The 16,717-nt window shown below is 41.3% G+C and overlaps 1 protein-coding gene across 1 annotated transcript in view; it reads left to right on the top strand.

Moving 5' to 3' along the window:
• The first annotated feature begins 333 nt into the window (after positions 1-333).
• KAT6A (lysine acetyltransferase 6A) overlaps positions 334-16,717 on the top strand; it is a 108,367-nt gene continuing 91,983 nt past the window's right edge. The window contains exons 1-2 of the mRNA XM_061177623.1: positions 334-411; positions 2,925-3,841. Of these exons, the coding sequence (XP_061033606.1) occupies positions 3,242-3,841 (600 nt within the window). The 5' untranslated portion in view covers positions 334-411; positions 2,925-3,241. The remainder of the gene's footprint in view (positions 412-2,924; positions 3,842-16,717) is intronic.

The following is a 16,717-nucleotide window of genomic DNA, read 5'->3' as shown; positions in this document are numbered from 1 at the left end:
AGGGTCGAGCAAGCGCCCCCGGCCGCCGGCCTCCTCCAGTCCTCCTCCCGCTTTGGCTTTGGCCTTTTGTACCGGCCCCACGTGATCCGCCCGGCCGGCTCTTCCCTCCTGCCCCGCCCCGCCCTCCGGCCTTTCCCGGCTCTCGGCCCAGCTCTTCCCGCTCCTCGGCCGTCCCCCTCCCGCGCTGCCCCTTCCTCCCCCTCCCGCTCGCCTAGCTCTCGGGCTGTTCCCGCGCCCTCCCCCAGGCAGCCGTTCCCTCGCGACGCTTCCCCTCCCCCCGCGGCTGTTCCGCCGCCTCGCCTCCCCTCCCCCCGGCCGTAGCTCACTGTCTCCAAGATGGCGGCCGTGTCAGTTTGGGGCATCTCCGCGGTCCGGCCTGGGGCCCCGCTTACCCGGCGCTCTTCCCCCCCGGTAAGTAGTCGAGGGGCCGCCCCCGGCCGCCCCGGCCGTCAAGCCCGAAGCCGAGCCGCTCCGGGACCCGCCCCGCTGCCTCGCGGGGCCGGTGGCCGCTGCAGGCCCCGGCGCGGCCTGCGCCGCCTCCCGCTGCTCTGCGCCAGGCCTCGGGCTGGGGCGCCGCGGCCGCCCCCTCGCGCCCGCCCGGCGCCCGGCTCCCGGCTCCCCCGCCCCGCGGCCCGCGCGCCGCCGCCGCCGCCCCGGGCCGGGCCCGGCCGGGGAGCCGGGGAGCGGGCAGCCGGGAGGGGGCGGCGGCGGTGGCCCAGGCCGCGAAGCCGCGGGCGGGCCGTGCGGGCGGCCGGCTCTCCCTCGGGGCGCGCCCACCGGGCCGGCTCCTGCGCCCGTCGCCCGGCCCGCCCGGCCCCTGCGCCCGCGCTCCCGGCGCTCGCGCTCGGCTCCTGCGGCCGCGCGGCGAGGGGTGACAGGCGGCCGTGTTGTGGTGCGGAGGGCGCACGTGCGGCAGCGTGTGCGTCGGGCTGTCAGCCCCGGCGCCGGGGGCGGCGGGCGCCTGTCAGCGCGGAGCCGCCAGGCCCGCCCGCGCCCCGCCGCACGGGACCGGCCTCCGGGCGGCCGCGGCTTCGGCGAAGCTGGGAGCGCAGATGTGCGGCTCTTAACTCTTTCACGTGATTTCATTGTTAACTTCGTCCTCGGGTTCCGTTCCCGTCCGGTGGGAGCCGCCGACTCCCCGTCGGCAAGCCGCGGGCTGGTGCCGTTGCAAGTTTCTTAAGTTTCTCGCCCTTTAAAAATAGAGCGCGAAGAGGCTTTCGCGGGGTGGGGGGGGGAATGGAGGCCGGAGAAGGACTGCCAGAGGCGAGCTGCACTTTCTCTCCGGCCGCCGGGGTACTTTCGCGGAGTTAAAGCTCAGGTCTGCAGGCGCTTCGCTTGCTGAAGACCTGGAGACCCGTGCGCAGCCCGGCCCGAGAGACCGCGGGTGACTGTCCTTCGTTCTCTCACCTGCGAGGTTAAGCAGCCAGGACGGGCCCAGCGTCTGCAACTCGGGCTGAAGCCTCTCACTTCACTGTAGCGTTAATGCCTCCGTAATGCACTCACTCCGAGTAATAATACCATGATTTCTGTGCTCTCGAGACTCTTACCACGGTGAAGCTGAGTTCTTCTCTAGGGGGCTGCTTTTCAGTCAGCTAATTTAAAAAGAAGTCTTGGCTCAGGTTTGCGTGTTTCCTTCAGCCTTTTCTTTCTTATCAGAGTTAGTAGTACTATCAGTTTCTTCATATCTGTTAGTTTTCCTTTTGATTTTAGAGGCACTCGGAAGAACGATTACTGTGGGAGCCATTTTTCTAGCATGTTTATGTTGTAAGTGCTCCTCAGAGTATGAGGAGTTCTAAAAAACATTTAGGTAAAGGTAAATTTATTTTTGGAAGCAAAGAAGTTATTAGATTCGGAATTCATTATTTTGGTGATTTTCAAAAAGATTTGTATCTGCCAGATTCTTTTGTCTGAAAGAATACTGACTTTGATCCTGGAGAGGCAACGTATGTGCGTGTGTACATACATAGATGTGTGTGTGTATACGTATATGTTGGTGTCTTATTCATTAATGTTCATTTCAGGACAGCAATCTTGAATCTTTACAAGGTCGTCTTCTCTTTAGACTACAAACAGGCAATACATTTTTTTCCTGTGCTGTACATTTGATATGTAGTGTGTACATTTGAACCCAGTGATTCTGGGCCATTCTCATTTCTAGTTGCTCTGTCTGTAGATTGGTTATGAACATTTTGACAGTTGTTGGACTCTCTCCAGTATATTGAATGTTACTAGGAGAAGCTTATCAGCATGTGGTTCCTAAAATTTGAATGAAATTGGAGTTTTAAAAAATTCTTTGAACACTTTTCGCACTAGACTGTTTGCATTGTTAATTTTGTTTCCACTTGGAATGTTGAAAGTAATATCGTACTTAAAATGTGAACTTGGTTTGTGGAAATTGTATTTGTTTCTTTTACTATATGCAATAGTTAAAATTTTCTCAATGGTTTTCTGTCCATCTTATTGACTGTTTTCATCCAGTCTGAATGTCTGGAATTTTGAAAGATGAAAGTTTCACTCTTACTTTCATTGCAGGATCCTTTCTGCTAATCTAGATACTTGTTGAAGTGCTGAATAGTTTCTTGGAGAAAGATGTCAAGGAAGAGTTTCAATTCATAGACTGGTGAGCAGAGATTGTGGAGGGCAGAATAGCCAGCACCCCTCTGGTTAGTTGTAGCCTAAGGTCATTCACAGTGCATCTCGTCTTGTTTCCTCATTGTATCCTAATTTTTTATCTTTTTTTCCTTTTCTTTGTTATCCCCGTGGTTTACATACATGATCGTTTTGGAATGTTGATAGAAACATGATCAAACTTCTACAGGTGCTCAGTGAACACTGAGTGCTTTAAAGACTAGGATGTTTCAGTTCCAGTGTATTTATAAAATGGGCCTTGATAGGAAACTGACCTTGTTTTAATTGTTTTCCAGGCGTAAGATGCACATTTTTCTGCTGGGAATGAGATGTTCTTGAGTTCTTACAACTTTATGAACAGACCCATGTGTGGTGCTATTGAGAAGTTTGTTGAGAAGTTTGAAGATATTTCAGATAACAGGTTGTTTTGGTTTCTAAAGTAAAAGTGGGGAGGCACTCTGTTTTGTGAAAGGAGGAAGGACTCAGGCCAGAAAACTTGTATGCTATGGTTAACTGGTTCCCAGCCTCCGGGAATGTTGTTTTCCATGGTGTAAAACTTACTCAGCATCAGGATAAGGGATAACGACTCTATGGATATACAGAATCCTTCACCATGGTAAAACTCGCAAACCCGCTGTATACGGAGTGGATTTTGGAGGCCATCAAAAAAGTGAAGAAGCAAAAACAGCGTCCTTCAGAAGAAAGGATATGCAATGCAGTGTCTTCATCCCATGGCTTGGATCGTAAAACTGTTTTAGAACAATTGGAGTTGAGTGTCAAAGATGGAACAATTTTGAAAGTCTCAAATAAAGGACTCAATTCCTATAAAGATCCTGATAATCCTGGGCGAATAGCACTTCCTAAACCTCGAAACCATGGAAAAGTGGATAATAAACAAAATGTAGACTGGAATAAACTGATCAAGCGGGCAGTCGAGGGCTTGGCAGAGTCCGGTGGCTCAACTTTGAAAAGCATTGAACGTTTTTTGAAAGGTCAGAAGGATGTGTCTGCATTGTTTGGAGGCGGTGCTGCCTCTGGCTTTCACCAGCAGTTACGATTGGCTATTAAACGCGCCGTTGGCCACGGCAGACTCCTTAAAGATGGACCTCTTTATCGGCTCAACACTAAGGCAACCAATGTGGATGGGAAAGAGAGTTGTGAGTCTCTTTCTTCTTTACCTCCAGTGTCACTCCTTCCACATGAAAAGGATAAGGTAAGAATGGCCTATGCATCAGTGTTTGCAGAGCTGATGATACAGCATGCTACAAAGCCACATTTCTAGGAAGTTCAATAGAAGTTACCGTTGGTGTTTGGGGCCTTTTGTGGAATAATCACCTCCTGTTTTTTATTGGTGAATTCTAGGTGTGAGAACTCAGTAGATGCTAATTGTTCTGATACTTTGACATATTTGATGCCTAAGATTCAAAGTGTAGAGTATTGCTCTCCTAAAAGAACATATCTAGATTAGAATTAAAGAGTAGCACACAACTTTACACCTGTCACATAAAAGTTCTTATAATACTTTACTGCTGAAGTTGATGAGCAGCCAAATGCTGGAGACTCTAAGAACCTATCTTCTTTCTTTTTTCCGTTTTGTTGCCGCTTACTAGACAGGGATGAGACTGATTTTCCTGACCATAGTAGTGGCTAAGCAGATTTAGCAATTCTTATTTCTGCTCTTTGTATTCTAACTTTTGGTCATGCATTATTTTTTGCATATGATGAAGTCCTAAACATTATTATGTACGACAGGTGTAACTGCATGCGTCAGGAATACAGTAGCCTGTGTTCCTAAAGTTCTGGGGAGTCCGGAGTCTTGATACACAAATGGTATACCTTACTGTGCTGTGTGTTTTATGCCGTTATTTTGTACCGTTGAAAGTATGTCTTCTTAACAGTCAGTCTTGGCCCTTAAATAGATATTCGAGGATGAGGAGAGTTTTGTTAGTAGCTCCTTTGTACGTTGACCTGGTGTCTTAGCTGTGGATTTATTTCAGGTGTTCTGAATTGTGGTTCTGTGGGGAGTGGCTGTACTTTAATTTTTGCACACCTTAGTGTACACCAGTAACATCATCTTCATTTTGCTTAAGATCATGGAGGCTACTTCTAGGGTGAGAAGATTCTAAAGTTAACATTGAATGTATTTTAAAATATTTGAGATTTGATCTAAATTCACTGTAGTTAGTAACCCACCAGTAGATTTTTGTTTAAATAAAAACTGAAAATGAACAGGTTTTTGGTTGTTTTTTTTTGGATGAAGGTTTTAGAGATCTATTTTAGGGTTCAGTTTTCCCTGTGAACTTTGAAATGGAAGCATTATCTTACTGTTACTACCCTTAAAATGATTCTGATGGAGTCATGAATTAATAGGCAGTCCCATTCATCACATGGTTCTGTATCATTGGAGCATTTATTAAGGGTGTAGTATTGAAATTCAAGGTGGACAAGTAACTGAAATACTTGATTCTGCAGTTCAGTGTTGTAAGGACTCATCTGTAAGAACTGTTTTTTGATTACATGGCTGAAATGAAATATAACGATTCCAACAGCTGTCATCAGGTGTCTACAGGTTTAGTGCATGGAAACAGGAAATAATTTAAAGTTTAGAATGAATTCAGTGTCATATCTGTGAATTGGGTATTATAAATTTTTGTTAGAACACCTGGGTGCTTGTGTTTATTATAATTTCCCTTGCTTGAATTAGATATTTTAATTTTTAAAAATATTAGCCATACATAAAATGTCAGTAGTGCCTATTTTTTAAAGGTAGTCAATATAGTACAGTGTAGGACTAAACTGAGTCTTGTCACCCTAGGATTTTACTTTTTTTTTTTTAATTTTATTTATTTATTTTTGGCTGCGTTGGCTCTTCGTTGCTGCACGCGGGCTTCCTCTAGTTGCGGCGAGCGGGGGCTGCTCTTGGTTGAGGTGTGCGGGCTTCTCACTGCGGTGGCTTCTCTTGTTGAGGAGCATGGGCTCTAGGCACGCGGGCTTCAGTAGTTGTGGCTCACCAGCTCAGTAGTTGTGGCTTGCAGGCTCTAGAGCGCAGGCTCAGTAGTTGTGGCACACGGGCTTAGTTGCTCCGCGGCACGTGGCATCTTCCCGGACCAGGGCTCGAACCCATGTCCGGGGAGGTCCCGCTAGGATTTTACTTTTGAAAGGGACTTTTAAGAACCATCTAATCCAGCAATCCCTATTTTGCAGCTGAGCCTGAGACCTTTGCATTAAAAAAATGTTTAATCCAGTAGAGATCTGCTGGTTTGCTTTGGTTAGAAACATCCCTTTGGTTTATATAACTTTAATATACAGTGTTGTTAACCAAAGTAACTAAACTTGGAAAAATTGTGTTTCTTTGAGTAGACTTTTGTGTATTTGTACTGGTCTGATTGGGAAACAAACTTATGATAATATCTACAAAATTAGAGTTGATGAGATGTTATGTATATTTGAATCGAGTCTTATTTTCAGTGGTTAAGTTTTGTGCATGAGTTTCCCCAAAGATATGAAAAGCTCACAGTAAAAATCATAATACAGTAAACTCTAGGGCAAGGAATTATTCCTCCTATGAGCAGATTATATTTGTTCCTTTTGTTGTATTTAATTACTTTCCTCTTTTTTTAAAAAAAAAAACTGTCCAATCATTTCCCATTTGGAATTGATTGATTTGCTGTTATGAAAACCTAGATATTCTTAAAAAAAATTATCCAGATTATATTTGACAGGGGTGGAGAAAAGAAAGTGTAGGCTACAGGTAGTTTCACTTTTAGGGCATTAATTAATTCAGCAAATAGTTACTGAGCACTTACTGTGGGCCAGGCGCTCTGCTTGGAGCTGCGGTAGCCTTACCTGCTCTGGAGTGCATGTGTACCTACTGGTCTGCTTAGCTGTGGGTGAGAGATGAAGTTCAGGGACTATGGAGTGGCCTGAGTACGTTCTTCTTTACTTTTTTCTGTACGGTTCTAACTTTTAATTTATTGTGATATTAACCTTTGGAAGGAGCTGTACGTTAACTTTTCAGCCACTGAGTGGTTTTTGTTTTGCTGTTTTTGGTGAGATAGCTGTACAGAAATATTTTTAAGAGTTTTTGTGAAGACACTTGAACTTAAGTGTGTTTTCACTTGATGGAGAATCTGGAGATACTGTGATTTAAAAGTTTTATCCATGTTATAAGGGAGATTTGCTGTACTAACTTTAGGTTGTCGTAGTTTATGGTGAGTTTATTTATTTAACTTAATGATATATTTATACTATGTGCCAGACGTTACTTTACAGCCATGCATATATTAACTGGTTTAATGCTCATACAACTCAATGAGATAGGTACTGTTGTTTTACAGATGGAGAAACTGAGGCATAAAAGAGGTTCAGTAACCTGTCCGAGTCACAGAGATATTAGGTGACAGAGCTAGGTTTTGGACTTGGGCATTCTGGCTCCAGAGTCTTTGTGACAGCGATACCTACTGCCTCTTGGGAGTTGTTGGGTATAACGCCTGTCACCGCATTCAAGTGCACAATTGTAAATGTTCTTGGTGTTAACTTCAAGGCACATTCTCTGTGTGTAAAAAGACATGTCCAGCGCCCCCCCCCCCCACCCCGTTTCCATTTCACTGTCTGCATCCCTTTTTTCTCTTTCTGTCATAGAATGAATTCTAAAATTGACTTTGAACCAGCGCTAAGAACGTTTCAGAAACCAGAGATTATGAATAATCTAGTTTTGCATACCTGAGGTCCATAAATTTAAAAAACAGTTTGGTCTACATGACTTTTTTTTTTTCTTTAAAAGATATTTTCTGTGTTTCATTTTCCTTTCAGATGTCACTGAAGTCTTCTGATTTGTAGTTTGGGATTGGTTGCATGGCTGTAATAGAGTGCTTTCATTTGGGACCAAATGTTGCTTTCCCTTGAATTATGAGATATAGGTGAGGGTGATAGTGTGTAACTAGCTTAAATAATAACTTCCTCCTTGCAAATTTCTTTTTTTTTGAAATACAGATATTACTGTAAGATAATTTGTTCATTTACTTCATTTATTCATTATTTATTCAGCAAGCATTTAGGCGTCTACCATGAACAGTGCATTTAGGGTTTAGGTCCTGTTGGGGATTAAGGCATAGAAATGTGAAATAACTTTTTTGCAACCTTTGTTTAGCTTATGAAATATAACTTTTAGTTTTTTGCATTCACTATTTTTTTTTTTTGGTAACAATTAGGTATTGTGAATCTCTGAGAAAGAATGGGATGTTTCTTGTGTGAGGCTAATTATTATTTGAGATTCTAACGGTCATTTAAAAGAATTACTTTGGACACTGAGTCTTGGAAGGATCCATTTCCCTTTCAGGAGTAATTTTCACCTTCATTTCAAATTTCTGGGTTCATTTTACACGCAGAATAATTTACTTGAATGTCTACAGCTTGTGTTCCATATTACTAGTATAGAAAACTATACGCTTACGGTAATCAGCCAAGTCAGGAAAGTGTTGTTAGTCTGTGGAGTATTGTGGAACAGAATTATATTTTGCTGAAGCTTTCCACTTGGGAAGGGAAGAGAAGATATTGTCAACTAATGTTATTGTTTAGCTTATTACCCATTAGGTTATTAATGTTATTATTTAGGTGACTTGGAGCAGAAAGATCAAATGATAAGTACTAGCCTTCTAATACAGAAAGATCAAATGATAAATACTGGCTTTCTAATATAAGTTATATCACAATTCAGTAAACTTTTAGTACAGTCCAGATTATTTTGTGTTACTGGAACTTGGCATTTTAAATTCATAAAATAAAAGGGGCTTTGACAGGAACTTTGGTATTTGATGTAGAGATGCTGATTAGAATGGAAATATGTTTTCAGTTTACCAGAGTTAAGAATGATAGTTTTGATTTAGCTGTTTGGAAATGGCCTTTATTGTAAAATTGTTTCACATATTATGTGTTAGAACAGTGATATGATAAAATTGTTTATAAATGTAAGCTTGGTAATGTCATTTTCAGATGTTTTGTTGCTATCATACTTTATAGTAATTGTCCATGCTATTAAATTCAGGGGTGTGTTGACTGCTTGGCAGAATGATTGTCTACTTAAAAAAAAAACACACGCACACCAAAAAACTGCAAAGCAAAGGTGCTACAAAAAAGTTGAGAAGGGATACATTAGTAGTAAAAAGTGGGAAAAGTTCTCAATTTAAAAATCCTTATGAGAGCACGCAAGGGAGTGTATTTCATAGTATAATTATTGGGAAACTCTTTAAGTTGCAAGTTTTAATTCTTACAGCATTGGGGAGGGAATGGAGGATAATGCCAACTGTATCAGTCTTTAAGTGAAGAAGGATTATTTTAGGGAAAATTATCCTAACCATGTGTAGTTGACTTTATTTTTCAAGTAATGGCAAGGACACAGCAACATGAATATTGTAGATTTTGTAATGTCACCGAGTTTGCAACTGATTGATCTCAATAATTATATTTTCTTACATTATAATTAATTACATTAATTTTAATTATAATAATTGTACATTTCTTACATCATTGTTTATACCATTTTTTGGTGGCTCTTAAATGTCCTGGGTCCTGAGGAGAAGCTGGCTAGAAATAAAAATTTGTTACTAACAAGTCATTGAGGTGGATTAAATATAAATGTGGTGAATATAAACTGACTTCGTCTCAGCAGACTTGTTCTATTTAAAAAAAACAAAATGGAAATTTAAAAATAACTCAGGCAGAGATATGTTTGTAATGCAATATTTATTTAAATACAATTAATTGTACAGATATTTTAAAAAATTTTATTTTTGGCTGTGTTGGGTTTTCATTGCTGCGTGCGGGCTCTAGTTGCGGCGAGCGGGGGCTACTCTTCGTTGTGGTGCGCGGGCTTCTCATTGCGGTGGCTTCTCTTGTTGCAGAGCACGGGCTCTAGGCACGCGGGCTCAGTAGTTGCGGTGCGCGGGCTTCATGCGGGCTTCAGTAGTTGTGGCGCATGGGCTTAGTTGCTCTGCGGCATGTGGGATCTTCCCGGACCGGGGCTCGAACCCATGTCCCCTGCATTGGCAGGCGGATTCTTAACCACTGCGCCACCAAGGAAGCCCCTGTACAGATACTTTTTTGGTCTTCTAGTTAGCCTTTGAACTGTGTGTGCTTTGGTAGTTTTCAGTCCATGACACACCCTGAAAGAATACTTGAGCTACTGAAGCAACCTTTGATTTAGCCATTGCTGATCAAACTTCTGTACCCAGCCAGTGCACACAATGTAAACATTTTTCTTACAGTTACAGTTGCTAACACTTTACTCTTTCTTGGGCTGACTTCTTGTAAATTGATGAAATAAAGGGAAGAAATTAACGAAGACATCAGATAGTAGTACAAATTGCTTCTAACCTCTTTCTTTATCCTCTATCAGGAGGCCAAGGGAATGTAAGCAGTTGCTTGTAGAAATCTATTAATAGCTAACATTTGTTAAGGCCTAACAGTGTGTTGGGCACTGTTCTGAGTGCTTTAACATGTACTTTCTTATTGAAGTCTCAAAAGAACTTTACATGGTTAAGTTTTATAGGCATGATATATTTATATAATAGCTATTTAATAATACAAGTTTTCATTACGGCGTCTCATAAAATGCCAAATGGAAAATAAATATATGCAAAATACATTGTCTTTTTATTCTGCCACCTGTTTTTTATTCAGTTCATTCGGACACATGGGCCAGCACTTTTTTACATTGTACTTACTGTTAATACTATGAAAGCAAATAGATAACAGGAACTGTGCGATGAATCTGGGGAAAAAAATATTGTATCTTTCCAGGCCTCTTGAGGTTGTAAGAATCTCCTTCACAGAAATTTCTTCCCTTTCTATTTAGAATATTGGATAAAGTATATTTACACTGACATGTTTCTTAGATATGTGAGAGGACTGAATCTGGGTGCCAAGTTTGCTGGTTAAACTAGAGTTAAAAATTTTTTTTCTAGTGAATGGGGAAATGTTTTTTAAAATTATAATACTGAATACTTTTCATGCTCTGATTTGAAATTTTTTAAAGAACCAAATGTTACATACAGGGATTAATTAAGAGCCTCAGTCTGGTAAAGTTGTTTACCAGTTGGCTACTCAGGGGTGGAGTCAGTTCACAAAGAATCTGCAGCAGATGAATTAAGCCAGTAGCCACTTCACCCTTCTGCTTTTCCCAGCTGGAGTAGGATTAAGACTCATTCAGCTGCAGCTGGTTCCCAGGAAAATCTAGGCTGTTTCTTCTGGTTTTCTCCTTTTGACAGGAAAGTCAAAGTTCCCAACAGATGGCTTTCATCAGCACTGTACATAACTCTGTAAATTCAAGTCAAAAGAATTACTTTCAGCTTTATTAGGGAACAGGTGAAGAAACAGTTCGTAGTATGGCCCTATTTGGTTTAGGGTCGAAATTAAGCATAGAGATTATAGGAGTGTAACATTTAGATTTGCAGAATGCCATTCTGGGTCAAAATAGTTTTTAACTGCTAGCAGTTAAAGAAAAAGACCTGCTAAGAAAAAATAAGTCTGGCTGTAGTGTTGAGTAAGGTATATTTTTTGATTACAGTATGTTTTATATATTTATATTTTGTATGTTTTATGTTAATATTTTATATTAAATATACATTTTTATTAAGGTATGTAATTTTTATTTTGGATTATGCTTACAAAGTATAGATACATTCTTAGAAAAAATAGAGTAGACTCATCTGCATTTTGTAGAACTTGAAGCCAGTAGCAATCTTGGATAAAAATGATTCTAATTTTATTTCACAAATAGAGAAACTGAGGGCCAGAGAGATTTGAGTGTCTTGCTTAATGCCCCACAGCAAGTTAATTACGTCTGGGAGAAGTGGCCGAGCCCTCCTCAGTTCTGTGCTTTTTTCATTAGGCTGTAGTACTGTCTTACAGTTTTAGAGAGCAACGAGTATAAAATAACATTGTTAGAAATCTCTTCCTTAATGGAAACCATAGGATGAACCCTGGTGTAGAGAATTTTGGTGGTTTTTGTAAACCACAGATATGTAAATCTGCTTGTTTCGGTGTTTGAAGACTCTAGAAAGTTGAAACAGTTTTTTTTTTTTTGGAAAAGACTGCTTTCTTATGACCCAAACTAGAGGAATTAGAAAGTTTTCTTCTGTTTTAGCTAAATATTAGGAGAACATGTTAAACTACCCTAATGCTGGGAGATAAAGTACTCCTTGAGTTTTGAAAAAAATATCCACTTCCAGTTAAGTCTGATTTTCAGAAAGTCTACAACTCAGATGATGTCCATGTGATTTGGGTAATTGGTTTGAACTTAAAATATTTAAGACGGAGATAGAAAGGTACAAGCCTTTCTATTAATTAATGAAGTAATTCTCATTAAAGGCATTAACTATGGGTGACCTAGGAGTGTACAGTCTATCATTCATTGTTATGTATACATAGTATCTTGGTTCTGGGTGATTTTGTAATACCAGTAAACAAACCTTACAGGGAAGGCAACAGACAACAGGTCATGTTTGTCTTTTTTGGTCTTTATGACTAACCGTTCATCTCTGCATTACTTTTAACTTTTACTTTGTTGTAAAACTTAGCAAATAGACTAGGAAGTGGCAAATAAAGGTTAAGATTGGGGACAGTTACTTATAAAATAATTGGATAGAGTAGTATGGCACTATTTGGTTTAGGGTTAAATTAAGCATAGAGATTATAGGAGTGTAGCATTTATATTTGCAGTAGGTGGTTTTAAGATTATTGGTAAAACTTGTTAAGGAGAAAGTGACTGCTGTAGAAAGACAATCAGGCAGACTAAAAAATTTAAAACCTTTGTATATGTGAAAGAAGACAGCTGATTCCTTTACCTTTTGTGCAGAAGAGGTAGAGTCCATGTACGTGAGATTGTTATCATGCTTTTACTGTAGGCTGCCTTTTCCTCCAGGGAGTTGTGAACTGTAGTTGACCCAGAGAGCTGTTGTTCAGTGTTGCTTTTCAGTTCTTTCTGCTTAGTAGAGCGCAGGTTTGTCTTTTTTCTTAGTCATTGGCTACAGCGAAGCATTTAACTCCTGAGTTTCCTAGAACCTATAACAGAACTCTTGGAAGCATTATTACATTTTTGGGTGTGTGTTGAGTATGATGCTGTGCTTTAATAGTTTCCTAACTTTTCTATTCAGGACATCTTTAAATATCTGACGTAGGGTTTAGATCCTCTTTCACCATTTTCCTGCTTTAGTTATTTCATTTCTTCTCATGCCAGTCTGTTTTCCTTTAATTCTCTAACATAAAGCTAAAGTCCTGTTCTTTCTAAAGCAGTGGTTCTTGACACTAAATCTACTTTAGAATTACCTGAGGAGCCTTAAAAAATAACCACCAAGCTAATTAAATTAGACTCCAACAGTGGGGCCCAGATTTCAGTTTGTTTGTTTGTTGAAGTCTCCATGTGCATCTGATACGCAACTTGGGTTGAGAACCACTGCTCTAGCGCTTCGAACCAACATGTCCTGTGGTGGGAACGGGCTGAGGGAGTCAGGGGACAGAATTCCCTAGTGATTGAAATTCAAATCCAGGAAACAGCACATTTCACACCTACTCTCATGAACGCACTTTGAACCCAGGACAGGGTACCTCTGGAAACCTGAATTTTGTTCTACTCCGTGACCATAACTGCCTTAATTTTCCACTTTTCTCTTTTCACTCTTGCTGCACCTGCTCTTTTATCTCATCAAGGTTTCCCATAGGGTATGTAGTTCCAGGAAGGTTCCCTGTGTGATTCTGATGCCCCTCCCATCCCCCCATGAATGCTTTTCTTCTAATTGCTTGGCCTTACGGTTTATCATTGCAGTTACTCACTTTACTCCTACATCTAATTGGCAAACCCCAACCTTGAAATTAAGCCAACCATCCTCTCCCTGATCCTCTATGAGACTCGATCATTTTGAAGAAAATGGCACAAACCCACTGGTGGGGTGCCACTTGCAAGTTTGTGACCTCTAATCTCAGTTCTGTCCTCTGCTTGGGGATGTATGTCTGTGTCTGTAGTCTGTTTTCTCTGCAGCAGTTCAATATTCCGTCCAACCCTTTTGCCTCTCTCATTTTCAGCAGATACTCCCATATCCTACTTCATAGAGAGAAGAGAATCTCTCTGACCATATGAGCTCATCCAGCTTTACCCTTCCCACACTACCCTAAATACATCTGTACTTATTTGTACCCCCTTTACTACCCCTTCAGAGGACGTGAAAGAAGCGTCTAGAGGTAATATCTCTGTTTATGTGCAGGATCCTGTTCTTTCCTGCGTTAGGAACCTTGCTCCATTAAGTGTTCCAGTCTTTTCGCTCTTTGCCCCTTAGCATGGAGAAGTCTCTCCCATCAAGTCAGAATAGAAGCAACACTGCTCCAGATTCTTCTCTCCATCTACACCCTGTCTCCTTCCCTTCGTTTTGAAACTTCTTGGAAAAAAGTCTGTAATTGTTCCAGATCTGTTGCAATCTGGCCTTTGGCCCTAACACCGTCTGAAACAGCTCTTGTGGACGGTTTTCAGTCTTTATCTTACCTGACCTCTCAGCAGCACTTAGCATTTGTTTACTATTCTCTCTTCCCTTGACCTCTGGGATAATTCTTTCCTAGGTCTTCCCCCACTCCTCCCATCTTTCTGGTGATTCATTTTCAGTTTACTGGCTTTTTATCTTTTGCCTGTAGCTTACATGTTGGATTCCCTAAGGTTCTGTTCTTTGTCTACTTATTGTTTTAACCTTCTTAAGTTATCTCTAGATGTACCTCCTCTATACTGATGACTCTAAATTCATATCTTAAACCAAACCTCTCTTTTGAGCTCTGGACTTATATATCCCACTGTGTAGTGTAGTGTCTTATCTCAGTCACTTCAAATTCATCATGACCCAGAAGGAGTTTATCACCCTCCTTCAGCTTGCTCTTTTGATTTTTTACTGTGGTGAGAGGCATTGCCATTGACTCTGATTCCTAAAACAGGAACTTTTGTACCATCTTCTACGCCTCACTTGCACCTCTTTTGGATTCAGTTCTAGTCCATCCCCAGTCTTTTCTCTTCTACTGCTTTAACATCTCTATTAATGAGCCTTTTCTCCATTCTAGCTGCTACTCTCTTGGTGCAGGTCCTCATCGTTTCTCTCCTGACTTAGTGTAGTAGCTTCCTTACTGGTTTTCCTTCCTCCAGTATCATCTCCTTCTAGTTCACATTATTGCCAAGAATGATCTTATCAAGAAGCAGTTAAGAACACAGGCTCAAGAACCAGACCATCCGGGTTTGCATCCCATGTTGGCACTACTTACCTTATGACCTTGGGTAATTTGCTTAATCTTTCTTTGCCACATTTCTTTCTATAGAATGGGGATAATACAGTACCTCTCTCATAATGAAGTTGTGAAGATTTAACGAGTTAATGTAATGTACATCAGTGTTGTCTAATAGAGCTTTGTACGATGATGGAATGTTTTACACCTGTACGCAAAGCAGTAGCCACTAGCCATATGTGGCTCTTGAGCTCATGAAGTATGGCTGGTTGACTGTAGAACTTAAATTAAAATTTTATTTAATTGTAACTTAAGTGAAATAGCCACATATGACTAGCAGTTACTGCATTGAGCTACACATAAGTCTAGTGCTCTGTAAATGTTAGTATTACCATCTTTCTAAAATAAACTCTGCTTAAGATCCTTCAGTGCCAAATTCTGTGGCATCATATATATGATTTTTAACCCCCTACTTTACGTCCCATGTTGCTCCAAATTGTCTACTGCTACTGCTTCATGTGCCCTCTGTGTTTCACTATACCACTGGTTCTCAAAGTGTGGTCCTAGGACCAGAAGTAACAGTATTGTCACTGGAAAACTTGTTTGAAGTGCATATTTTTGGGCCATATTCCATGCCTACTGAATCACAAACTGGGGGTGGGGTCCAGCAATTTGTATGTTAATAAGCCCCCCGTTGATTCTGATCCGTGCTGAGGTTTGCACATTCCATACTACTTGGAGTTCCTCAGGTCCACCTTGTTTTCTCTTGCTCCTTTGTTTTCGTCTCATCTGGAATCCTTTCTCTTTTCTTTACCAGTTAGCTCTTATTTAATCTTGAAGATTTAGCCTAGGCATATCCTTTATTTCTTTCTTGTCACCCATCCTGCTTCCAGGCTGACTTAGAGAGCTCTCTTCAAGCCCCTGATATCCTGAACACCCCTCCTTCATAGCCCATTTTACACTGTATTGATAGTGAACTTAGAATCCGGTTTTTCATCTTTATACCCTATCTAGCGCAGTGTCTGGTGTTTTGCAAGTATTTATGGAACATCTTCCAGGTGCCAGCACAGTGATTAGTTCCTGAGTGAAGAAGATACAGTCCTGTAATTAACACACACAGTGATAAGTGCTCTGATGGGCTGAAACAGAGTGCTGTGGAAACCCAGAAGAGGGGGTGGGGAAAGTTAGGGAAGCCTTCTCAGAGGAAGTCACATGTGAGAGGTTAGAGAATGGGGAAGCAGATGGGTGGGGTGGGAAAGAGAGTGGTTCCTGCAGAAGGAACAGCATGTACAAAGACCTAGAAGCAAAACATTGTGGGCCCATAATAAATGTTTAATTGAATATGAATAAAAAAGTCACATGTCTAACTTTTAGGTTTTGGTTTTGAAGTCGCTACTCTCCCTAGTAAACTTTAGTTAGCACTTTATGTTTCTGCATTTTATAAGCAGCTTTTGTATTTGACATCATGCTCTCTTTGAGCTGATGATTAAAGGTATGATAGGGTAACCTCCAAGCCAGCAGGATACATTTATCTTTTTTCTTTCTTCCTTCCTGGTTTTTTTTTTTTTTTTTTTTGCTTTTTTATGGTGGAAGAAAGAATTTATCTGAAGAATTATCCTACTGGGTGAGTAACACATCACTGGTAGCAGAGGTAAACAGCATTCCTTTCACTGCATAAGAATAGGCCAAGATTTTAAGCAGGCAACTTCAGATTTAGGGCATTGACAAAGCATATCATGAGGAAGGCTGAAAGGCAGCCAGCATGACAGTCACCACTGGTCACTTCTGTAGCCCCGCTCTGTGTTGGCCTTTTTTGCCCTTGTTGCTGCCATCCTTGGCT

Source organism: Eubalaena glacialis, chromosome 20, assembly GCF_028564815.1.
Source record: "Eubalaena glacialis isolate mEubGla1 chromosome 20, mEubGla1.1.hap2.+ XY, whole genome shotgun sequence".
NCBI classification, from domain to species: Eukaryota; Metazoa; Chordata; class Mammalia; order Artiodactyla; family Balaenidae; genus Eubalaena; species Eubalaena glacialis.
This window is presented reverse-complemented; position numbering and strand designations above follow the sequence as displayed.